Source organism: Phocoena sinus, chromosome 3 (assembly GCF_008692025.1).
Source record: "Phocoena sinus isolate mPhoSin1 chromosome 3, mPhoSin1.pri, whole genome shotgun sequence".
In the NCBI taxonomy this organism is placed as follows: Eukaryota; Metazoa; Chordata; class Mammalia; order Artiodactyla; family Phocoenidae; genus Phocoena; species Phocoena sinus.
This window is the reverse complement of record NC_045765.1, coordinates 142,079,560-142,104,799: the sequence shown is the minus strand read 5'-3', so window position 1 is coordinate 142,104,799 and position 25,240 is coordinate 142,079,560. Positions and strand designations below refer to the sequence as shown.

Sequence of the window (25,240 nt, the reverse complement as noted above, 5' to 3'; positions counted from 1 at the left end):
CTCACTTCTGTTGTAATGAAAAGTTTAGTATTATAACATGACATCACCTTGAAGGGCAAAAATGGTAATCAAGGTTTTCGTTTTGTTCCTTCAAATTAAGCAATGACAACTTCTTCCCAGATTTGGTCTAGGGTCAGTTTTCTAACCAATCTCAGGCCCATGTCATGCCTCTGAAAAAGCCCTTCCCTAACTAGTGTTATCTGTGGGTTGGAAAGAACCCACTGCTCTTCCCTTGTTCCAAGAAGCAGATACTAAAATGTCCACTCTAGTTGGACACTTCAGTGTTCAAGGAAATGGGCCATAGAGTCTATTCCTCTTTACAGCATCAGCATTTAGTGCCCTTGACTTAACTCCACAAGACATAGAAGAGAAGCACCTTAACTTCGATCCAAGTTAATCACTTTTAAATGCCTCCTCGACACAATGCAACGTGTAAAGTGTTAGGACCACAGAGGTGGATGTATAACAAGGCCCCTGGCCTGGAGCAGTTGGCAGAGAGGTGGCAGGACAGATGAGGAGGGGTAACCGTAAGACTCTGTGTTAGACTAGAGGGATCTATCACAGAGCCTGTGGCCCCTCCAATGAGGGACCAAGTGAGCCTAAGAAGATCAGAAAAAGCCACCAGGAAGTGATGTTTGAACAGAGCCTTGAAGGGTACTTAGTAGCTCACCTGCAGTGATCAAGGAGAAAGACACTGCCGGGGGGATGGCAGCCTATGGGACTGCATTTAATTTGTGGAATACAATTATTCTAGTGTGGCTAAAGCCCTTGGTCCTGGATTCAGAACACCAGTGGTCTTCAGGCTCGAAAGGGAGATGGTTACCTCTAAAATCACTCTGCAACTTCTGCTGGGGGGGACAAGTATACTTGAGGTTCTGATTTTACACCACATGTATGTTAGTAAACCTGCACCTAGTTTTATATTATGATTATGCATACCAAAATTCTATAGGGTTCTTCCGCCTGAAAAAGAAAAAGAGCCTGAGGGGTTAGAGCATCAGGAATGTGTTTTGAGATCATAAGAGAGAGGACAGTTGAAAGAGTGGGTGGCTGAATAAGAAAGGAACAGGAAACGTCCAGGTTTTGTCCACACCCTGTCCTAGCAGCCACTTAAAGCTCTGAATTGCTTTAAAGTTAAATCCTGGTGTGATCACATACTAGTTTTGTGACCTTGGGCAAGTTACCCAACTTCTTGGAGCCTTTGTCTTCTGAGCCACTACAGGGCCTTTGTTCACCTGCCTCAGCATCAAAAGTCTTCCTTTTCATCCTACAGGTCTCAGCTTAAACTCACATCCCAGATATTCCATCTAAAGAGACACCTCTTCACATCACTCCACCCTGCCCCAGTCCATTCTGATTATTCTCAAGTCCTTTTTGCTCAGTAACCTGGGCCCTGGGCAAACAAGGGCAAAAGGATGGTGAGTGACATCATTACAATTATAAATAATGCTGTGTTGAACACTCAGTTGTAAATCTGTGCTGCTCTCAGATTATTTCTTAGAATAAACTCCTAGACAAGTAATGACTAGATCAAAGCCTATGAGTCGTTTCACACACATACTGCCACAGACTGCCTTCCAGAAAAGTTAAACCAATCCACACCCAGCCCAGTGGTGAGGGGAACAGTCACTGCATTGCAACCAGTCACTCCATATGTTGCTCTTTTTAAAAATTTTCTTTTTGGTAGGGAGCACGCTGTAGTGTATACGGAAGTAAAAACATAATGGTGTACACATAAAACTTACAAAATGTTATAAACCAACGTTACTCCAATAAAAAGTAAATTTTAAAAATATCTTTAAAGAACTTTAATTGCGAGACACTCACCAGATTCTATTACAGTTTCAGTGCTGTTTGAAGGGACTTTTTTCCAGTCCATGAGGCAGGGTTCAGACCGAGATGAGTTACACCATTTAATTACATAGTCACAAGTCACGTTGGGGTCATAATTCCAAGTGAGCAGAATCCCATTTCCCGTTCCAACAGCCTGCTCTATTTTGAGATCATCTTCAAGAAAGAAGGATATTTTACGTGTTAAAAATAATGTTTTAAGGTAAATCTCATGAAAATGGGCAAGAGTTATAAAAATCACTTTACCATGCAGACATTGCAAAATAGTGCTAAACTAGATAAACCTTTAGCAAAGTTTAGAAGTGCTGCTCTGTTGTTTTCGTTTTAACTAGGGCAATTACCTGTGCATATATATTAACTCAGCAGCTGGAAAAAAAACAATGAAAAAGCACTTAGGATCAGGCAGTGACATAACTGGGCCGGGACACGAGGATCAAGAGCCATGAAGGATGGGGCAGAGGGAATACAGCATGGCAGCTCGGGGGCGGGGGTAGAAGCAGGCGGGAGGCTGGTGAAGAACACGTGTGGGTGTCAGAATCCCCCGTCTCCTCATCCACTGTGGGTGTGAGCTCCACGAGAGCAGACGGGGGCTTGTGCCTGCAACTCCAGCCCTGAGCACAGGCCATGCAAAGCAGGAGCACGATGCCATGCAGTGAATGAGTGGGTGGGCCAGCCCCTCTCTTCCTTTCAAGGGAGACTGCTACCCCATGGGTGGGCTGAAGGCATTGTGGAGACACGACAGTGATGAAATGCTGTGGGGTGAGGTGGGATGGGATGGTCGGTGTGGGCAGAGAGGGGAAAGCATCCGCGAGCACGGATGGGTGAGGTGCAGAGGCTGGCAGAAGGGGGCCATGCTGAGGTTTGGTTTCCTCATCCTGCCAGATCTCAGCCTAGGCAATAAGGGAGGCCCAAGGTTGGGGGTGAGGAATTAGCATGGGTTAGGACAGCGTGGCCAACGGGAGAGGGAAATTTTCCAAGAAATAGGGGAAAGAAGTAATTTCTCTAACTGATGTATATTTAAGGGTTCAGTAAAAAGCCATGGAAAGGTTTTTTGAACAAAATTTGCATTCATAAGCAACTACTACTAGACACAAGACCACAACTTGGCTGGGAATACAGAAGACTTCGGATATGACAGCTTCTTGACTCAATGTGACTAAAAATCCACAAGGTAACCTGCGCTGAGGCTGCAAGGCCTCTGAGTCGGGAAATCCTCAAGGCACAATGATTTGTTCCAAGCTGCAGTAACTGTCTGGAAGCTGATAGCCAGACCATTGTTAGTTCTGTAAATTACTGTGTCCTGATGGACACACAGAAAAGGTAGGAATATAGCTCTTGAATTAAAAGATAACACAGTGAGAGCCATTAAATACCTAATTTAAATCAGCAGGTTATCTTGCTATGGGCGTTCACATCTCTCTCCCTTTTCTTTCTTTTGACTCCATACCACTACCTGCAGACCTCTCTTCTATGGTATGCACTGCTATCTGGGCTCTGGACGATATTGTGTGTCTCAGAATGTACGGTGTGTCCCCAATTCCTTCCTTCTGATGTGCCCACAACTGACTGAAATGAAGAACCAGTTACATAACAAGCAGTAAGACACTGCCTCAAGCAAGAACTGGAAAGGTACTTAGGACCCAAACTGGACCAATTTTTCTGCCTCTCCGAGTGGGTAGTCATAGAAAGGTGCTCCCATATTAGTGTGGGATAGCAAGGGGGACCAGGGAATGACTCAGAAGAGGAGTTAACTAGAAGAGGCAGGAGTGGCCGCTGAAAACTTGTGACTCAAAAAGCTGTCAAGGCAGCTAAGGAGGAATGGACTAGTCATTGGTAATCCATCAAATTTACAGGGGGGCACTAAGGAATTTTAAAATCACACTGCAGTTGTTTTCTTAAAGCTTACACTGAAGATCTAATTTAGACTTTAAGAAGAATTTCTTATCAGTAAAGGATTCCTATTAATAAAGAATGCCTTATCAACAGAGCTGCCATTTAAAATGAGTATTTGTTCCTGCCTCACAGTTTGAAAATAGCCCAGCTGGCTAAGTATCAACTGTCATGGTCTTGGGGAGATATGTGAAAATGGTGTCTGAATAAACTGTTAAGATATTTCTAAGAGTAATGTCCACTACCATAACTCTACAACATTACGTGTTAAAGTAACTGGGTTTAGTAATACTTTATCCATCCGTGTAGACGCTTCAAGTCAATATTAATGACTGCTGCCTCTCAATGTCAATACGTGACATTAATCTGCCTGTTCCTCCTTACACGTCAGCAGCAGCAGGGTATATCAGAAGAAAGCTGACATTTATGAGAGCAAGCAACACCTTCCAAACGTTGCACCTTAATTTCTTGTTCTTATATATTACTTTTATCTTAAGTACTCACCATTTGGAATTTCCATACTAGCTATTTTAGAAGGTGGCGATGAGCCCACAGAATTTTTTGCCACCACACTGATGATGTAGTCACTTTTATCAAGTTGTATTTCTGCCTTATGTTGAGGATCAGGAATTTCAGAAAGGGATTGTGTTTCCTCGTCGGACGAACATGATACATTATAGGAGAGTATTTTTCCATTAGCTTCATTAATGGGTAAAGGCTACAGAAACAGAAAAATAAATTCTGTTATAAAAACCTGCGAGGAGTGATTATGTGACAAGGCGAGGCCATCGAGTCCAAACTGGACACTCTGCTAATCTTAACAAAGTAATGTTAGAAAAGATGAAGTCGTTAACAGTGCACAACACAGATTTAAAATCCACTGAGATAAATCAGGAAAGTGATTCTGAAGAAACACTACACTTGCTGTAAGCAGGAAGAGCACACAGAAATATAAAAATTAAGTAACAAAATATTTAGCCTCATATTTTTCAGAACTAAACCAAAAGGAGTGATGAGCAACATTCCTCTACTTAAAAAATAAAATATTAAAAAGTATGGCACCATGTTTTTTTAAACAGTTTTTGCTTTCTCATTTTAAAGGAGTACTTGCTCATTACAGAAAACGTGGAAAATACTAAAAAGTTGGAAGAAAGCAAGAAAAATCTCCCATATTCCCATCTCTTAAATACACTTACCTTGTGATATTTCCTTCAAGTTGTTTTCCTAGATGGAGATTTTTATTAAAATTGTTTCAATCATACTATACAATTTACATTTTTTGCTCTTCTATAATAAAAATTTGTCCATAATACAGTTATATACATTTTAATAGCTTTATATTTCATGTATCATTTTTATCACTTTACTTGAATATTCCTTAAATAAGTGAAATTTAAGTTGTTCCCAATTTTTCACAATACTAAGATGAATCTTTTGGTGCAACATATTTTTTTCATGACTAGGATTAATATTTTAATGTGAGTTCCCAAAATTGGACTTACTCGATAAAAGGAAAAAAAAAAAAAGAAATTTGAATGTTTAACATCTTTATTGGAGTATAATTACTTTACAATGCTGTTAGTTTCTGCTTTATAACAAAATGAATCACCTATACATATACATATATCCCCATATCTCCTCCCTCTTGCTTCTCCCTCCCACCCTCCCAATCCCACCCCTCCAGGTGGTCACAAAGCACCGAGCTGGTCTCCCTGTGCTATGCAGCTGCTTCCCACTAGCTATCTATTTTACGTTTGGTAGTGTATATATGTCCATGCCACTCTCACTTCGTCCCAGCTTACCCTTCCCCATGTCCTCAAGTCCATTCTCAACGTCTGTGTCTTTATTCCTCTTCTGCCCCTAGGTTGTTCAGAAACATTATTTTTTTTCTAAGATTCCATACAGATGTGTTTGCATATGGTATTTGTTCTTCTCTTTCTGACTTACTTCACTCTGGATAACAGACTCTAGGTCCATCCACCTCACTACAAATAACTCAATTTCATTTCTTTTTATGGCTTAGTAATACTCCGTTGTATATATGTGCCACATCTTCTTTATCTATTCATCTGTCAATGGACACTTAGGTTGCTTCCATGTCCTGGCTATGGTAAATAGAGCTACAATGAACATTGTGGTACATGACTCTTTCAATTATGGTTTTCTCAGGGTACATGCCCAGCAATGGGATTGCTGGGTAATATGGTAGCTCTATTTTTAGTTTTTTAAGGAACCTCCATACTGTTCTCCATAGTGGCTGTATCAATTTACATTCCTACCAACAGTGCAAGAGGGTTCCCTTTTCGCCACACCCTCTCCAGCATTTATTGTTTGTAGATTTTCTGATGATGGCCATTCTGACTGGTGTGAGGTAACACCTCATTGTAGTTTTGATTTGCATTTCTCTAATAATTATTGATGTGGAGCATCCTTTCATGTGTTTGTTGGCAATCTGTATATCTTCTTTGGAGAAATGTCTATTTAGGTCTTCTGCCCAGTTTTGGATTGGGTTGTTTGTTTTTTTGATATTGAGCTGCATGAGCTGCCTGTAAATTTTGGAGATTAATCTTTTGTCAGTTGCTTCATTTGCAAATATTTTCTCCCATTCTGAGGGTTGTCTTTACATCTTGTTTATGGTTTCCTTTGCTGTGCAAAAGCTTTTAAGTTTCATTAGGTCCCATTTGTTCATTTTTGTTTTAATTTCCATGTCTCTAGGAGGTGGGTCAAAAAGGATCTTGCTGTGATTATGTCATAGAGTGTTCTGCCTATGTTTTCTTCTAAGAGTTTTATAGTCTCTGGACTTACATTTAGGTCTTTAATCCATTTTGAGTTTATTTTTGTGTATGGCGTTAGGGAGTGTTCTAATTTCATTCTTTTACATGTAGCTGGTCAAGTTTTCCCAGCACCACTTATTGAAGAGGCTGTCTTTTCTCCATTGTATGTTCTTGCCTCCTTTATCAAAAATAAAGTGACCATATGTGTTTGGGTTTATCTCTGGGCTTTCTATCCTGTTCCATTGATCTATATTTCTGTTTTTGTGCCAATGCCACACTCTCTTGACTACTGTACCTTTGTAGTATAGCCTGAAGTCAGGGAGCCTGATTCCTCCAGCTCCGTTTTTTCTTTCTCAACATTGCTTTGGCTATTCGGGGTCATTTGTGTTTCCACACAAATTGTGAAGTTTTTTGTTCTGGTTCTGTGGAAAATGCCCTAGGTAGTTTGATAGGGATTGCAATGAATCTGTAGACTGCTTTGGGTAGTAGAGTCATTTTCACAATGTTGATTCTTCCAATCCAAGAACATGGTATATCTCTCCATCTGTTTGTATCATCTTTAACTTCTTTCATCAGTGTCTTATAGTTTTCTGCATACAGGTATTTTGTCTCCTTAGGCAAGTTTATTCCTAGGTATTTTATTCTTTTTGTTGCAATGGTAAATGGGAGTGTTTCCTTAATTTATCTTTCAGATTTTTCATCATTAGTGTATAGGTATGCAAGAAATTTCTGTCCATTAATTTTGTATCCTGCTACTTTACCAAATTCATTGATTAGCTCTAGTAGTTTTCTGGTAGCATCTTTAGGATTCTCTATGTATAGTATCATGTCATCTGCAAACAGTGACAGCTTTACTTCTTTTCTGATTTGTATTCCTTTTATTTCTCTTTCTTCTCTGATTTCTGTGGCTAAAACTTCCAAAACTATGTTGAATAATAGTGGTGAGAGTGGACAACCTTGTCTTTTTCCTGATCTTAGAGGAAACGGTTTCAGTTTTTCACCATTGAGAACGATGTTGGCTGTGGGTCTGTCATATTTGGCCTTTATTATGTTGAGGAAAGTTCCCTCTATGCCTACTTTCTGGAGGGTTTTTTATCATAAATGGGTGTTGAATTTTGTCAAAAGCTTTCTCTGCATCTATTGAGATGATCATATGGTTTTTCTCCTTCAATTTGTTAATATGGTTTATCACATTGATTGATTTGCGTTATTGAAGAATCCTTGCACTCCTGGGATGAAACCCACTTGATCATGGTGTATGATCCTTTTAATGTGCTGTTGGATTCTGTTTGCTAGTATTTTGTTGAGGATTTTTGCATCGAAGTTCATCAGTGATATTGGCCTGTCATTTTCTTTCTTTGTGACATCTTTGTCTGGTTTTGGTATCAGGGTGATGGTGGCCTTGTAGAATGAGTTTGGGAGTGTTCCTCCCTCTGCAATATTTTGGAAGAGTTTGAGAAGGACAGGTGTTAGCTCTTCTCTAAATGTGTGATAGAATTCGCCCCTGAAGCCATCTGGTCCTGGGCTTTTGTCTGCTGGAAGATTTTTGATCACATTTTCAATTTCAGTGCTTGTGTTTGTTGTGTTCATATTTTCTTTTTTTAAAGAAACTGCTTTTATTTATTTATTTATTTTTGGCTGTGTTGGGTCTTCGTTTCTGTGCAAGGGCTTTCTCTAGTTGTGGCTAGCAGCGGCAGTGGTGGTGCGCAGGCCTTTCACTGTTGCAGCCCCTTTTTTTTTTTTTTTTTTGCGGCCTCTCTTGTTGCAGGGCACAGGCTCCAGATGCACAGGCTCAGTAGTTGTGGCTCACAGGCCTAGTTGCTCTGCAGCATGTGGGATCTTCCCAGACCAGGGCTTGAACCTGTGTCCCCTGCGTTGGCAGGCAGATTCTCAACCACTGCGCCACCAGGGAAGCCCCCATATTTTCTATTTCTTCCTGGTTTAGTCTCAGAAGGTTGTGCTTTCCAAAGAATTTGTCCATTTCTTCCAGGTTGTCCATTTTACTGGCATAGAGTTGCTTGTAGTAATCTCTCATGATCCTTTGTATTTCTGCAGTGTCAGTTGTTACTTCTTTTTCATTTCTAATTTTGTTGATTTGAGTCTTCTCCCTTTTTTGCTTGATGAGTCTGGCTAATAGTTTATCAATTTTGTTTATCTTCTCAAAGAGCCAGCTTTTAATTTTATTGATCTTTGCTACTGTTTTCTTCATTTCTTTTTCATTTATTTCTGATATGATCTTTATGATTTCTTTCCTTCTGCTAACTTTGAGGTTTCTTTGTTCTTCTGTCTCGAATTGCTTTAGGTGTAAGGTTAGGTTGTTTATTTGAGATGTTTCTTGTTTCTTGAGGCAGGATTGTATTGCTATAAACTTCCCTCTCAGAACTGCTTTTGCTGCACCCCATAGGTCTTGGGTTGTCATGTTTTCATTGTCATTTGTTTCTAGGTATTTTTTGAGTTCCTCTGGTTTCTTCAGTGATCCTTGGTTATTTAGTAGTGTATTGTTTAGCCTCCATGTATTTGTATTTTTTACAGATTCTTTCCTGTAATTGACATGTAGTCTTATACCGTTGTGGCTGGAAAAGATACTTGATAAGATTTCAATTTTCTGAAGTTTACCAAGGCTTCATTTGTGACCCAAGATATGATCTATCCTGGAGAATGTTCCATAAGCACTTGAGAAGAAAGTGTATTCTGTTGTTTTTGGATGGAATGTCCTATAAATGTCAATTAAGCCCATCTTTTTTAATGTATCACTTAAAGCTTGTGTTTCCTTTTTTATTTTCATTTTGGATGATCTGTCCATTGGTGAAAGTGGGGTGTTAAAGTCCCCTACTATGATTTTGTTACTGTCCATTTCCCCTTTTATGGCTGTTAGGATTTGCCTTTTGTATTGAGGTGCTCCTAGGATGGGTGCATAAATATTTACAATTATGTTATATCTTTTTCTTGGATGGATCCCTTGATCATTATGTAATGTCCTTCTTTGTCTCTTCTAATAGTCTTTATTTTAAAGTCTATTTTGTCTGATATGAGAATTGCTACTCCAGCTTTCTTTTGATTTCCGTTTGCATGGAATATCTTTTTCCATCTCCTCACTTTCAGTCTGTACGTGTCCCTAGGTCTGAAGTGGGTCTCTTGTGGACAGCACATATACGGGTCTTGTTTTTGTATCCATTCAGCCAGGCTATGTCTTTTGGTTGCAGCATTTAATCCATTTACATTTAAGGTAGTTATCGATATGTATGTTCCTATTACCATTCTGTTAATTGTTTTAGGTTTGTAATTTTAAGTTATTTCCTTCTCTTGTGTTTCCTGACTTGAGAATTTCTTTTAGCATTTGTTTTAAAGCTGGTTTGGTGGTGCTGAATTCTCTTAGCTTTTGCTTATCTCTAAAGCTCTTAATTTCTCCGTCAAATCTGAATGAGATCCTTGCTGGGTAGAGTAATCTTGGTTGTAGGTTTTTCCCTTTTATCACTTTAAATATGTCCTGCCAATGCCTTCTGGTTTGGAGAGTTTCTGCTGAAAGATCAGCTGTTAACCTTATGCGGATTCCCTTGTATGTTATTTGTTGCTTTTCCCTTGATGCTTTTAATATTTTTTCTTTGTATTTAACTTTTGATAGTTTGATTAATATGTGTCTTGGCATGTTTCTCCTTGGATTTATCCTGTATGGGACTCTCTGCACTTCCTGGACTTGATGACTATTTCCCTTCCCATATTAGGGAAGTTTTCAGCTATAATCTCTTCAAATATTTCCTCAGTCCCTTTTTCTCTTCTTCTTCTGGGACCCCTACAGTTCGAATGTTGGTGCATTTAATGTTGTCCCAGAGGTCTCAGAGACCGTCCTCAATTCTTTTCGTTCTTTTTTCTTTATTCTGCTCTGTGGTAGTTATTTCCACTATTTTATCTTCCAGTCACTTATCCCTTGTTCTGCCTCAGTTATTCTGCTATTGATTCCTTCTAGAGAACTTTTAACTTTGCTTATTGTGTTGTTCATCATTGTTTGTGTGCTCTTTACTTCTTCTAGGTCCTTGTGAAACGTTTCTTGTGTTTTCTCCATTCTATTTCCACGATTTTGGATCACCTTTACTATCATTACTCTGAAATCTTTTTCAGGTAGACTGCCTATTTCCCTTCATTTGTTTGGTCTGGTGGGTATTTACCTTGCTCCTTCATCTGCTGTGTATTTCTCTGTCTTCTCATTTTGCTTAACTTACTGTGTTTGGGGTCTCCTTTTCGCAGGCTGCAGGTTCGCAGTTCCCGTTGTTTTTGGTGTCTGCCTCCATTGGATAAGGTTGGTTCAGTAGGTTGTGTAGGCTTCCTGGTGGAGGGGACTAGTGCCAGTGTTCTGGGGGATGAGGCTGGATCTTGTCTTTCTGGTGTGCAGGACCACGTCCAGTGGTGTGTTCTGGGGTGTCTGTGACCTTATTATGATTTTAGGCAGCCTCTCTTCTAATGGGTGGGGTTGTGTTCCTGTCTTGCTAGTTGTTTGGCACAGGGTGTCCAGCACTGTAGCTTGCTGGTCGTTGAGTGGAGCTGGGTCTTAGTGTTGAGATGGAGATCTCTGGGAGAGCTTTCACCGTTTGGTATTACGTGGAGCTGGGAGGTCTTGGTGGACCAATGTCCTGAACTCGGCTCTCCCACCTCAGAGGCTCAGGCCTGACATCCGGCCTGAGCACCAAGACCCTGTCAGCCACATAGCTCAGAAGAAAAGGGAGAAGAAAAAGACAGAAAAAAATAAAATAAAGTTATTAAAATACAAAATAAAAAAAATTATTAAAAATAACCAAAATTGGGCTTCCCTGGTAGCGCAGTGGTTGATAATCCACATGCCAATGCAGGGGACACAGGGTCGAGCCCTGGTCCAGGAAGATCCCACGTGCCGTGGAGCACCTAAGCCCGTGCGCCACAACTTCTGAACCTGCACTCCAGAGCCTGAGAGCCACAGCTACTGAAGCCTGCATGCCTAGAGCCCGTGCTCCACAAGAAGAGAAGCCACTGCAATGAGAAGCCTGCGCACAGCAACAAAGAGTAGCCCCCCCTCGCCACAACTAGGGATAAGCCCACGCACAGAAAGAAAGACCCAGTGCAGCCAAAAATAAATAAATAAATGTATAAATAAATAAATTAATTAATCAAATAATTAAAAGTAATAAAGAAAAAAAAAGAAAGGAAGAAGGGAGCAACCAAACCCAAAAACAAATCCATCAATGATAATAAGTGCTAGAAACTATACAAAAACAAAGAAAACAAAAAAAACGGACAGACACACCCCTAGGACAAATGGTAAAAGCAAAGCTATACAGGCAAATTCACACAAAGAAGCATACACATACACACTCACAAAAAGAAAAAAGGGAAAAAATATATGTATCTATATAAAAACAAAAGGAAGAGAGCAACCAAATCAATAAACAAATCTACCAATGATAATAAACTCTAAATACTAAACTAAGATAAACATAAAACCAGAAACAAATTAGATGCAGAAAGCCAACCCCAAGTCTACAATTTCTCCCGAAGGCCACTGCCTCAACTTTGCGATGATTCGTTGACTATTCAGGTATCCCACAGACGCATGGTACATCAAGTTGATTGTGGAGATTTACTCCGCTGCTCCTGAGACTACTGGGAGAGATTTCCCTTCGTCTTCTTTTTTCACACAGCTCCTGGGGTTCAGCTTTAGACTTGGCCCCGCCTCTGCGTGTAGGTCACCTGAGGGCATCTGTTCTTAGCTCAGACAGGTCGAGGTTAAAGTAGCAGCTGATTACGGGGCTCTGGCTCACTCAGGCTTAAGGGAGGGAGGGGTACGGAATGCGGGGCGAGCCTGCAGCGGCAGAGGCCTGCCTGATGTTGCACCAGTCTGAGGCGCACTGTGTATTCTCCCGGGGAAGTTGTCCCTGGATCATGGGACCCTGGCAGTGGCGGGCTGCACAGGCTCCCCGGAAGGGAGGTGTGGAGAGTGACCTGTGCTCACCACTCACATGCTTCTTGGTGGCAGCAGCAGCAGCCTTAGCGTCTCATGCCCGTCTCTGTTGTCCACGTTGACAGCCGCGGCTCATGCCCGTCTCTGGAGCTCGTTTAGGCGGTGCTCTGAATCCCCTCTCCTTGTCCACCCCAAAACAATGGTCTCTTGTCTCTTAGGCATTTCCAGACTTTATCCCATACTTCCTCCTGGCTAGCTGTGGTATACTAGCCCCCTTCAGGCTGTGTTCACGCAGCCAACCCCAGTCCTATCCCTGGGGTCTGACCTCCGAAGCCCGAGCCTCAGTTCCCAGCCCTGCCCACCCCGGCGGGTGAGCAGACAAGCCTCTCAGGCTGTTCGGCACCGATCCTCTGTGTGGGAATCTCACCTCTTTGTCCTCTGCACCCCCGTTGCCGCGCTCTCCTCTGTGGCTCCGAAGCTTCCCCCCCGCCACCCCCTGTCTCCGCCAGTGAAGGGGCTTCCTAGTGTGTGGAAACTTTTCCTCCCTCACAGCTCCCTCCTAGAGGTGCAGGTCCCGTCCCTATTCTTTTGTTTCTGTTTTTTCTTTTTTTCTTTTGCCCTTCCCAGGTATGTGGGGAGTTTCTTGCCTTTTGGGAAGTCTGAGGTCTTCTGCCAGTGTTCAGTAGGTGTCCTGTAGGAGTTGTTCCATGTGTAGATGTATTTCTGATGTATTTGTGGGGAGGAAGGTGATCTCCATGTCTTACTCCTCCACCATCTTGAAGGTCTCCCTCACATTCAAACTTCTTTATTTATATAGCTAAACTGCTTTTTAAAATAAGTGCTCCAATTCATATAACAGTGCATGGGACCCTCTGATCCAGACTGACACTGACATTAATACTCTGCTGAAGACACTGCTCCAGCAGAGTTCCCCGATGGCTCTCCAATGGCCTGGTAAAGTGGACATGTTACCATCCTAAGACTTGTGGGTTTCATTTGATACTATTCATTCCTTCACACACACCCCCTCCCCTGGTTTCTGCAAAAGCTATTTTCTTCTGGTCTTCCTGCCTCTCTGGCCTTCCCAATCTCCCCTGCTGGATCCTCCTCCTTTGCTGGTCCTTTATATCCTGCCATCACCTACAGTTCCACTCTTGGCCTCTTTCTACCGTGCATGCTCTCCCTGAGTGATCCCAGTTATTTGCTTACTCACAGCTATGTCTTTAGCTCAGACCTCTCCCGAGCTCCAGAGCCTTACATCAAACTACCTCCTACTGAACTGTACTCAGATCTCCTTGTGGCACATGTTTAAAAAACTTAACATGTCCAAAACAACTTAATTTTCCAACCAAATATGGCAGAACCATCAACTAGTCACTGAAGTTAGAATCCAAATTGCTTCAGTATTTTTAATCCTTGGTTAAACATTTATCTCGTTTGAACAATATTCTAAACTTTCTCACATTGAAGTAATTTATATAATTGTTACTATATTATTGTGAAATCTGACAGACAACTGAGAGTAGCCAGGGGATTTGCTAATCAAGAGTAAGAGGGGATGCACAGTCATATACAGACAACCTCGAAGCAATGGAATTTGTAAACAACTTGCTCACAGACTTCAAAGATTTACTTTACTTAAAGCTGTAAAGATATCAAATTTTTATAAAAATAATAGTTTAAATTTAAATAACAAAATTCACTGCTTAAAAGAATCGGGTTATAACTGTTCCTATGAAATCTGGTGTAGAAGACAATTGTTCATGGTTTTGATGTTCATAAATCAGATAAAAAAATATAGCAACAAAAACATCTGCTCTGGTAAGGAAAAGCTAGTAAAACACAATGCAATTCATGTTTTATCTAGAATTTTAGAAAACTATGTAAAACTTTATAATTGTCATATGATAATGCAATTTACTTAGGGGACAACAAATTACACATGATATATATATAAAGTTGGTTTCCTAGTCATTGAATTGAAAATGTAACATAAACACTTGAGATTCTAACTTGTGGTTTCTGGCTGCATTTCTGACTAAAGTGAGAGAGATGGAATTCATGAAATCTTTACAGGCCTCATAAAATCAAACTAAAGAATGCTCAGCTCTTGACACAGACATCCTCACTACAGTGACTGGTGCATCTGCAGTGATGTGGAATCTGGGGCTTTTAGAAGCCAGGTCACATTCTCAGCAATACTGTATGCTAAGCCAGTCTGGGAAATCCTGGCTGCCTGATAACCCAGGTACCATATGTAAGTTAAGTAGTTCAGCATAATAAAGTTATTTAAATATTCAAGGAAGAATTAGATATTTACCTTCCAATATATTATTAAATTTTTTCCGTCAGAACTCCACTCTCTCCAAGTATCTGGTCCCTTTGAAGGAACTAGAAAAGAGATTTAAAAGTTGGTATTTGAAGATGCATACTATGTACGTTGATAAGATCAATAAGTGGGATGATGGTATTTGAAATTTTTGTCTAGGTTTTTGAAATTCTCAATAAAAATGTGAAGAAGTCAGTGGCTTCCACTTAGAAAATGGAGCAATGGAAAAGCTGAGCTCCAAATGTCTACAAAACACAAGGCCCCTTACAATGGGTTAAAATCACCCTCAAGTCCCTCAGAAATGGGTCCAAGGCTGCCTCTCCATCTCACATCCGTCTCTCCCCCCTTACTCAAGCTGGCTCTGGCTACACACTGGTTTCCTGGCTGCTCCTCAAACATGCCAAGGACACCTGCCCCAGGCTTTCTGCACTTCCTATGCCCTCTCTTCCTCTGCCTAGAACTTTTCTTCTCTGAATTAACCACGTAGCTTCCTTCACCACCTCCTTTGCATCTCAGATCAAGTGTTACCTATTAGTGAAGTCTCTTCCCGCTACTCTATTTAAAATTGCAACCTCCCTCCTCAACCACCTGGCCTTCATTCCCTAGCCCTCTCTCTAGGTTTTATTTTTTTCTGTGGCACTCACTGCCTCCCAATATGCTACTGTATACATATTTTTAAAACTCATTTCTAATCCTTTATCCTATAAACTCCATGGACAGAGATTGCTGTTTTATTCCCTGCTATATTCCTAGTAACTAGAACAATTCCTGACACATGGTGGATACTCAACAAGTATTTGTTAAATGAATTAATGCCTTCATCTTAATGAGGCATAAATAAAATGTTTCCTCTTGGCAACAACAGCTCATCAACTGAAAGCAAAAGCAGCCAGTCTCCAAAATGACCAATGATATTGGTCTCGCTTCCTGACATTCATGCCCTTGTGTGGTCCCTCTCACACTGTATCAGCGTTGGCCTGTGTGACAAGTAGGGTACGGCAGATGTGATGTATGTCCCTTCTGAGGCTAGGACATAAAAGACATTGTGGAGGCTGCCTTGTTCTCTCTTTGATCAGTAAGTCTGGGACTTGCTGGTTGCCATGTTGAGGACACTCCAGCAGCCCTATGCAGAGGCCCACGTGGTGAGGAACCGAGGCCTCCTGCCAACAGGCATGTGACTGAACCATCCTGAAAGGCAATCCTCTAGCCCCAATCAAGCCTGCAGCCCCTACCCACATCCTGACTGTAGCCTCAGCTAAGCTGTCTAAATTTCTGATCCACAGACACTGTGAGATAACAAACGTTTGCTGTTCTAAGCCACTGAGTTCTGAGGTAATTTGTCATAGCAATAGATAACTAATACACTCTCTCCCTGGACTCAAGCATGATCCAAACAATTCTTACATGTACTGTAAGGATCCTCTCTCATCTTTCTAGTCTTCATGTAAAGAGACAAAATCTGGGTTAATACCTGTCCTTTTCTGTCTTACTGTTTGTTAAATTTTTTGGAAGAAGTTTTATATTCCCTATATTATATAGTTCAAATAAAGCTTTTGCTACCTTTTGTTGAATGATTTCTGAAAATTGTACCTATTTCTAAATTTTTTGCTTTGTTTTAAAGCTGACATCTGCTTAATCAAGAATAGTATCTCATTCTGTCTTTAGAAATTATCATACTTAGATAACCAGTTACCTGATTATAACAGATATATTGACCTGGGCGTACCACAGAAACTAAAGTTCAAGAACTTGTAGTCCCATCCATTTCTCAGGCCTAGGTCACAAATAAAAATTCCACCAAATTAGCTTTATTAAAAATTGTTTTCAATAAAGGGATACTCTAAATAGGTTATGAAAACTCCAGGAATAGGAGGAAAGAGTGTGAGAAAAATCACTCCATAATCTTACTATGGTTTCAAGTTTGGTTTCCTATGTATCATTTTAATACAGTTGCAATCATATTGTGGATAGGGTAGCCTAGTCTTTTCACATAACACATGCCAAGCATTTTTCCATATTATCACAAAACTTGAAAAACCATCATTTAAAATGTCTGTATGATATTTTACTAGCAGGCATTATATAGTTACACAATTTATCTAAACATTCTCCTGCTTTTAGTCACTTTGGTGACATTTTCTTTTAAAAACAAAATTTCAGGATCCATAGTAATAATTAGCCGTAAGTCATTCAGTTAACTTACTGGCTTCTGTGGTTAAATATTGTTTTTCATTGCTCCACTTGCTCCATTTCCAGAAGGGGTCGGTACAACAACGAATCCGAAAAGTATATATAGTATATGGATTTAATTTATCCACAGCAGCAAGATAACTTGAATTTTCTATTCCTTTCATTGTGACATTCCGCTATTAGAAACAAATATATATATTACATATACAATATCACATGTATATAAATACATACATACACTCATATACTTTTTTTACAAGAAAGCCTCCCAAATTTGTAACATAAATTGACTGAATGTCATAAGAGTTTACCTCTATAAAACCAAAGACAGTTCATCCACTATATTTTAATTCTTATATAAATGCTAAATCAGTGAAATTATGTTCTGCAACAGCAATAAATAAAATTGAAGTATCTTTTTAGTCCAAATGTTGGATCTAAGTAATAATGGTCAATTAATTATGCAGAGAAGATGATATTCAGTCAATGGTTAATGGTAATGCAATATACCTTAATATAACTTAGTAATCTAAGATGACCTTGAGGATTAAATACATTATTCAGATGATATCTGGAAACTGACTGGAGGCAGGCATCATCTTATGCATCTTTTTTTATATGGCACTTAGAACCTCTAGTGTGGTGCTAAACATGTAGACTATTCAATATTTAAACTAAATAAATTAAGATGAAGCAATTCTAAACAAATTTGAGGATTTGCATGTCTCAGGAAAGTCTCTGAGTTCCCAATTACTTATTGCAAAGAGGCTTTCTGGGTTACGTTTTGCAGTTTGACTGATTTTCTAGAAATTATCAATAAGCTTCCAAGTGACTATTTAAGTACATCATTTATTTTGGACCTACCCCAAATTACAAGATGGTGCAGCATAAAAGTCAACCTACGGATGTAAAATGTACTAAAAAGCCGTGTTTTGACTTATAACGCCCAATTATAACTTGCTCCTATTGCTGCACTTAGCAACTTTAAAAATCACATCTTTTCTTTGGTGCCGATTAGTCCATTAACTAACACCAACAGTTACAGCAAAAACTACTAATTCATTCACAAATTTATTGAGCACCAGTTACATGCCAGGTACTATACTAGACCTGGAAATATTCTGAGTAGTAGAAGTCAAACTTACGTTCTATAATATCTGGAATTATAACTGTTTTTAAGTGCTAAATATAATGCTGTTATGATATTGATATATAATGTCTTCACACTTAGTAAATCTCTATAATAAGTAATCTGAGCGCTTGTGCATACCAATTTACTTAATTCTTTTTGAAAACTAAGTATGTTATCCAAAATAATCTCAAAGGAAGTTTATAGAAGAATCTTACTCACCAATTCATGTACTGAGTTAGTTTTATTAATTTCAATTTGACATAACAGTTTAATCTTTGCAAAGCTGCCCGGTAAATGCCAGGAAAGTGTAACAGCTGTTGAACTGATATCCTTCACTTTGATTGAAGTAGGAATATGGGGATGAACTGTAAATACAATTTTCAAAGATTACTTTGAAAGCTCTTTTCTAATATGACAAGTGAGAGTCAAAGAAAACAAAAAACAGAAGAGATGTCCTCAGTGCTGATCAACAATGTTCCACCCACTGTTGTGTGGAATACAAATCTCACCTTTACTGCTGACACCAGGCCAGCATTGTTTAAGAACCATTCACGCTCAAGGTTCCTCAGTTGGCATCAGAAATACTAAAAGGTAGTAAGTCAGTCTCCACCTTTAAGGAACCCCTCATTTACTTGGGGACTGACAAACAGAAAGAAGGAAAATCAACAAGAGTATATACATTAAGTCCTAAATGCGTGGTACAGATATTCACTGCTACAGGAATTTAGATGTAAGTGCAGATGTACAGTGAAGATAGGACTTAAGATGAGCTTTGAAGGATGAATCAGAATGAAACTGGCAAAACAGTTGCAGAAAATCATTTCAGGCTGGGGTCTTGGCAAGAACAAAGGTACAGTGAAGCAAACCGCACATTACACTGGTGATAGTGCATATACCAAATTGAGTGATAGGAAAGAAGCATGTGGAAGATATGGCTGAAATGGCAGAGGGCAGAAAAAAAAAATATAAAACTGCCATGCAAGTATAAGATGTAGCTTTTGTGACCTTATGGAAAAAATCAAGACATAACAAAAAAGATGAGAAGGAATAATTGATAAAAGTGACATATTCACAAGTAAGGCAACCTTACGCCCCTGACTGTCTCTAAGAGAAGGCCTCTACGCCACTGCTCTGTGTGTTGCAGAGCCTGGCACAGGGTTGATACACGTGGAATGAACACAGGAATGAGTGCCAAAAAGACAGGCCTCTTTTATTTCTATTTTGAGCTGTACCTTAATAGGGTTGGTAAAAATCCAGAAATCATCAGCAGTAAAAAGGAACAAACTATTTACTGATACACACTTGGATGGATCTCAAGGACATCATCCTTAGTAAAAAATGCCAATCTCTAAAGGTTAAATAGTGTACAACTCCATTTACACACCATTCCCAAAATAACAAAACAATAGCGATGAGGAAGAGACTAGCTGTTTTCCAGGAACAAAGATTCTAGCACGTGCCCGTGTGTGTTGATGGGGGTGTGGGTGGTGTTGCTACAGTGACAGCGGGAGGCGGTTCCTGTGGGCGACAGAAGAATTCTGTATCTGAACTGTATTGGTGGGTTGCATGAATCTGTAAGTGGATCCGACTGCACAGAACTACACACACACACACACACACACACACACACACACACACACACACACAATTAAATGCATATAAAAACTGGTGAAAACTGAGCAAGGTCAGTAGTCTGGTTCAGTGTTGAACCAGGGTCAACTGCCTAATTTGGACATGGTACTACAGTTACATAACACGCTACCACTGAGAAAGTCAGATGAAGGACTGGAATTATTTTTACAACCACCTGTCAGTCTACAACTATTTCAAAATAAAAAGGTTTTAAAAATTGGGCAGGGCTTCCCTGGTGGCGTAGTGGTTGAGAGTCCACCTGCCAACACAGGGGACACAGGTTCGTGCCCCGGTCCGGGAAGATCCCACATGGCGCGGAGCAGCTGGGCCCGTGAGCCATGGCCGCTGAGCCTGCACTCCGCCGCAGGAGAGGCCACAACAGTGAGAGGCCCGCGTACCGCAAAAAAAAAAAAAGAAAAAAAAAATTGGGCAAAAAACTATTTTCAGAAATCAAAAACTATCAGATAAAGCCACTTACAATTTCTATGAAACGATTAATTCAAATTTTTATTTGAATTTAATAAAACAGTGAAACTTGAAATTATAAAGATTTTTAAATGAAATTTACAAAATTAGTATTAAGTAAATATAAAGGAAATAATCAGTAAAAAGAAATCCCTAGAAGCACTTTTCATTAATCTCGAGACATTTTACCACTTCTAAAGTTATTTTTAAGACACTGGTTTATGCAGCAGCTTACCTTTTTCAGTTATGTTAACTAAAAGTGTTGATTCTGATTGACCCAGAGGATTTCGAGCATTCAACGTAAAATTGTACATTTCTTGATTTGGAAGCATTTGAAAGAATAACTGATAGCTTTCATTTGTGGGCAACTCAACTCTTTTAAATCTAACATATTTTCCTGAAAAACTGAATTAAGAGAACATTAAAGAATATTAAAATAATTTCAAAATGGCAAGAGATTTATTGCAGGAAAAGATGAACGGGTAAATTTCTAATAAATGTTTTTTTTTAAAAGTCTGTATTTCTAATTATAGATATACTACATACTCAGGGAAGAAAATATATACAAGGCAGAAAACAGAAGAAAAAAATCAGCCATTAAGCCCACTACCCAGAGACAGTCTCTGTTCATATATGAGGATTCTTCCTTCTAGAGGCTTTTTAAAAAAGACAACAAGATATCGAGTCTGCATGTGTTTAAAATGCAGTATTTATAGTATACCCAATTTTCTACAGCATATTTTGTTTTATATTTGTTCTCATAAATGAAACAGAGCATCTTCTTATATCATTTAATATCCTTCCAAGGTACTCCTCACTGTTCTGACAACCTTTCCCAGAGACCTTTACCTTTCAAATAAAGTGTAACTTGTATTGCGTGGGCCCACCAAGAACGTCGGTCTTCCTGGATTCCAAGTGCATATAATCTCTTTTAAGTCATATGTCTCACAGTTCAGTTTTTGAGGAATATCAGGTGGATCTAATAAAAAAAAAAGAAAAAAAAGTAGTTACTTTGATTATGTATATTTTCTCTGAAAACGTTATGTTTCATAAATGTTAATTACATTTTGGACAATTTCCTTAAAAAATCATTTGCTTACATTTTGAATGGTGCCGGAATTACCATTCTTTGTATAGCATGTTGTTTCAGAGTTCATATTACATTAGGAGTGATGGATTAACATATACTTAAGAGTGACCATTAGCTCATTTGGAAACTCCCCAATAGCAACCTGAAGAGATCAACTATCATGTTTTCCCCTTAAATCCCATTTCAGAGTCCATCAAATCTCTCAAAGGAACCTTTGTCCAACTAGTTAAATCAGAAAAATCTACGGGTTAATAGTATTATTACCTATCCTTTTTTACTGTGATTTGAAAAGAAGTACCAAATCATAAGTCAGCATAAGCCATGGTACAAGTTTCAGAGTTCTTAAATAAGTTATAAGGACTATTATTTACAAAGTCACTCTTGGTAAAATTCTACATATCCCTATATTCCAAGGGACTACTGATCTTTTGTTGTTTTTCTTCTTTAATGAGACTGTTCTGTTTTTGTAGGGGCAAGACTAGAAAAAGAAAAAAAGTTGTTTTGTTTTTGTTTTGTGAGACAGAGTGATAAATAAAAATTCTACAGTCTGACACTGATTATAGAAAGTGATATTTCTGTAATCTTACTTAACCAAGCATATACAGAAACTGATATTTCCTACTGTCATATTTATCCAAACTATCTTCCATGGAGGTAAGTTTTGTTAAACGACTATCTACTCATTGAAAAAGTCTAAAAGATAACTTTATTTTTAAAAACCTGAATTTTTAAAATAGTCCTTAGTTTATCAAACAAGACCTAGAAAATTTCACATACTTTCCCCAGAGATAAGCATTACATCCTTCAAGTATCTTAGGTAACATTAAGAGAAGTAATGAGTATTTATATGAAAGTTTACCAACTGGATAATAAAACTAACACTGACATATTTATTTTGAAAACTGTTTTAAACTTAAGGACAAACTTTTGGTCGTTTTATTAAATTCACATACCCCAAATTTTGAGGATATTTAAAATGCTGATTATTTTAGGATCTGGCAGATATATTAAGTTGAAATACTTAAAATCCAAATAACAGGAGCAAACTAGACAGAAGTAGAAGGAAAAATTGAAGGAGAAATAAATATGAGAGGGCAGTACTTGAAATATACTGATTTTCTTTTCAAAGAAATTCACTTACAAAAGAATCAAGTGAAGCCAAGTAAAAGCTCAGTATAAATCAGTTGTCTTTCTATATAGCAGTCTATAGAAAATGCAATTTAAAAACATCAATTTTTAATAGCACCAGAAAACATCAAACTAGGAATAAATTTACCAAAAGATATAAAAGACCTCATATCACTAAAATAAATCAAAGAAAATCTAAATAAATGGAAGGCTATACCATGTTCATGGTTTGGAAGACTCAATATTGTAAGAATAAAAATCCTCCTAAATTGATAGATTTAATGTAATATCAATCAAAATCCTGGCATGTTTGAATGTGTATGTGTGTATGTAGGGGAAAACTGACAAGCTGATTCTAACATTCTTTTCAGCCTTTTCAGTAAAGGATGGGATAACAGGCTACCCATAAGGGAAAGGAAAGAAAATCTTGATCCCTAACTCACACCACAGTCTGTCCTTGCTGCAAGTTTCTAAAGAGCTCCCTCTGAAGTGAAATGTTACTGTTGTTCCTGAAATGACAAATATTGATCAATATTTCAACCTCCAAATGTTATAAATGAAAGCTAAATTATGAACTAAATAGCACTATGATAAAAGATTAGAACATTGTTAGAAACAATAAAAACAGTGAATATTCTCATCTTTTAAGTTTTAATTTTTTATTTCATTCTTTTAAGTGAGTATCTCACTTTTTGGTATCACTTATCAAGCAGTTTCACTACACTGGTTCTTTACTTAGACTCCATGATCATTTGTGAGGAATGCTGCACATCACTTCCTAAAATTCCATTTAGGAAAGAAAATTTAATTATTTAAATTTCTAAAATTTAAATTTGAATATATCCTCACTCTCACTTGAATTCCAAAATGCCTTACTGGAAGGCAAAAAGAGAGTAAGGTTACAGCCATCAAGCTGAGAAGGGCACCTAATCCCCTTCCCTTGGGAATCTATCAGCAACTGAATGTAATTTATCATAAATTTCTATGGAAGTAAAAAAGTGACTGAAAGCGGCTGATCCACAGCATAACCGACAATCATAAGGAAAAAAAAAGCATAGGAAAAGGAAAAGGAAAAGGAAAGAAAAATCACTGAGTGAGCAAAAGAAAATGACAAAATCCATTCACTACATTTCACACACTTTATTCATGAGACCCTTGGACCACTAGAAACTTTAAGTTCCGAATGTGAGCAGGAAGGGAAGCACTGCTGGAGGCAAAGCCATCAGTGCATTATAACATTACAGTTACCACAGGGGAGGGGACAGAAAAACTCTAAATACCAAAGTATCTGTGGGGCTTCCCTGGTGGCGCAGTGGTTGAGAGTCCGCCTGCCAATGCAGGGGACATGGGTTCGTGCCCCGGTCCGGGAAGATTCCCACATGCCGCGGAGCGGCTGGGCCCGTGAGCCATGGCCACTGAACCTGCACGTCCGGAGCCTGTGCTCCGCAACGGGAGAGGCCACAACAGTGAGAGGCCCGCGTACCACACAAAAAAAAAAAAAAAAAAAAAGTATCTGTGGATGCACAACACAAGCCATATAGGTAGGGCAGTCCACCCACAACAACTTTTGGAAACGTCACGGAATGTAGAAGTGACCAGGTTAAAAGATGCCCCTGCGTTACGGAGAGTACATCAGACACAGAACACAGTGAGAGGGGGACTCTTCCTCCCCCCATGTCCTGCAGCCACCCTCCTCTCATCAGAGAAGTGTACTTTATGCTTTTGAAAGATTTTGTGTAAAATCATTACAATTTCTTTAATTCAGGTACTTTAATAAAAGGTATGCTTTAATTAGGTGGGAAATTAATTTATATGAAGAAATTCCTAAATGATGTAGGAGTAAGAAATATTATATACTACCTGCCCTTGACTCAACAAAGCTGTTAACTAAGAATTTAAACTAAAAATTAGCAGATGAATGTTTCAAATCTTTATTACAAAAGCTACAAATTATATAGATACAGGTATGTAGAAAACAAGCTTAGAACTCACCTTAAAACAAGCAAAATGCTGGTACCCTCATATGTCATTTGTATCAAAGAATAAAAAAATAAGAAAGAAACAAAATCACCCCCCGGAAAAAGCATTAAGGCTTTCAAAGAGGACCAAAACAGATTAATAGGAACTCTTTTCTTAAAAAAAAAAAAAAATTATATACTTACATCCTGCAAAAATAACTGTTCCAAACATGTTATCTTCTACAGAGAAAACCACATTTGTTCCACTACTTTCGGAAGCAGAAATATTACGGATCTTGATTGCAACATTTCTCCCATCAAGATGGATAAGGGGACAATAGGTACTGCCAATCTGTGCTGATAAACACTTCTTCTGAGTCACACAACATACTGTTATATCTGAGCCTACAAGTAGCACTCTGTCTTGAGGAAAAACCTTAGTCTGAGAATCAGGAGACCCTAGAAAGAGCAAAAGGAATTATAAATACTTTAGAAGTCTTTTACATAAATTAGCCCAGTGCACATAAAACACACTGTTAGGTACTTTGTAATTATGGTGGCCCAAAGATAAGGTATGCCCCCCAGGTTTCAAAGGAGCAAGACATACACAAGAAATAAAATGTGTGTGGTTTTATTACTTATGATGGGTGATGGGGGCGGGGAGTAGAGGGGACTGCAGGTCGCCGTGTAAGGTCACAGGTTAATATCTAAGAAGTCTAAACGTTCAAAGTAAGTGGGTTTATCCACATGTGAAAAATCCACACCAAGAAAAAGGTACACATTAAATAATTCCATTCCTTTGAAATTATTCTATGTATTTAGATCAGATGTCCTCATTTCCATCAGCTTACATGCATGGTTAAATACTCCACATC

At 38.9% G+C, this 25,240-nt stretch overlaps 1 protein-coding gene across 1 annotated transcript in view; it reads right to left on the bottom strand.

The window, feature by feature from the left end:
• LIFR (LIF receptor subunit alpha) overlaps positions 1-25,240 on the bottom strand; it is a 91,673-nt gene that overhangs the window by 15,817 nt on the left and 50,616 nt on the right. Inside the window, exons 7-14 of the mRNA XM_032628478.1 lie at positions 24,570-24,824; positions 21,039-21,168; positions 20,425-20,594; positions 18,312-18,457; positions 16,974-17,136; positions 14,762-14,832; positions 4,246-4,459; positions 1,828-2,007 (exon numbers count right to left, since the gene is read on the bottom strand). Coding sequence (XP_032484369.1) covers positions 1,828-2,007; positions 4,246-4,459; positions 14,762-14,832; positions 16,974-17,136; positions 18,312-18,457; positions 20,425-20,594; positions 21,039-21,168; positions 24,570-24,824 — 1,329 coding nt within the window. The remainder of the gene's footprint in view (positions 1-1,827; positions 2,008-4,245; positions 4,460-14,761; positions 14,833-16,973; positions 17,137-18,311; positions 18,458-20,424; positions 20,595-21,038; positions 21,169-24,569; positions 24,825-25,240) is intronic.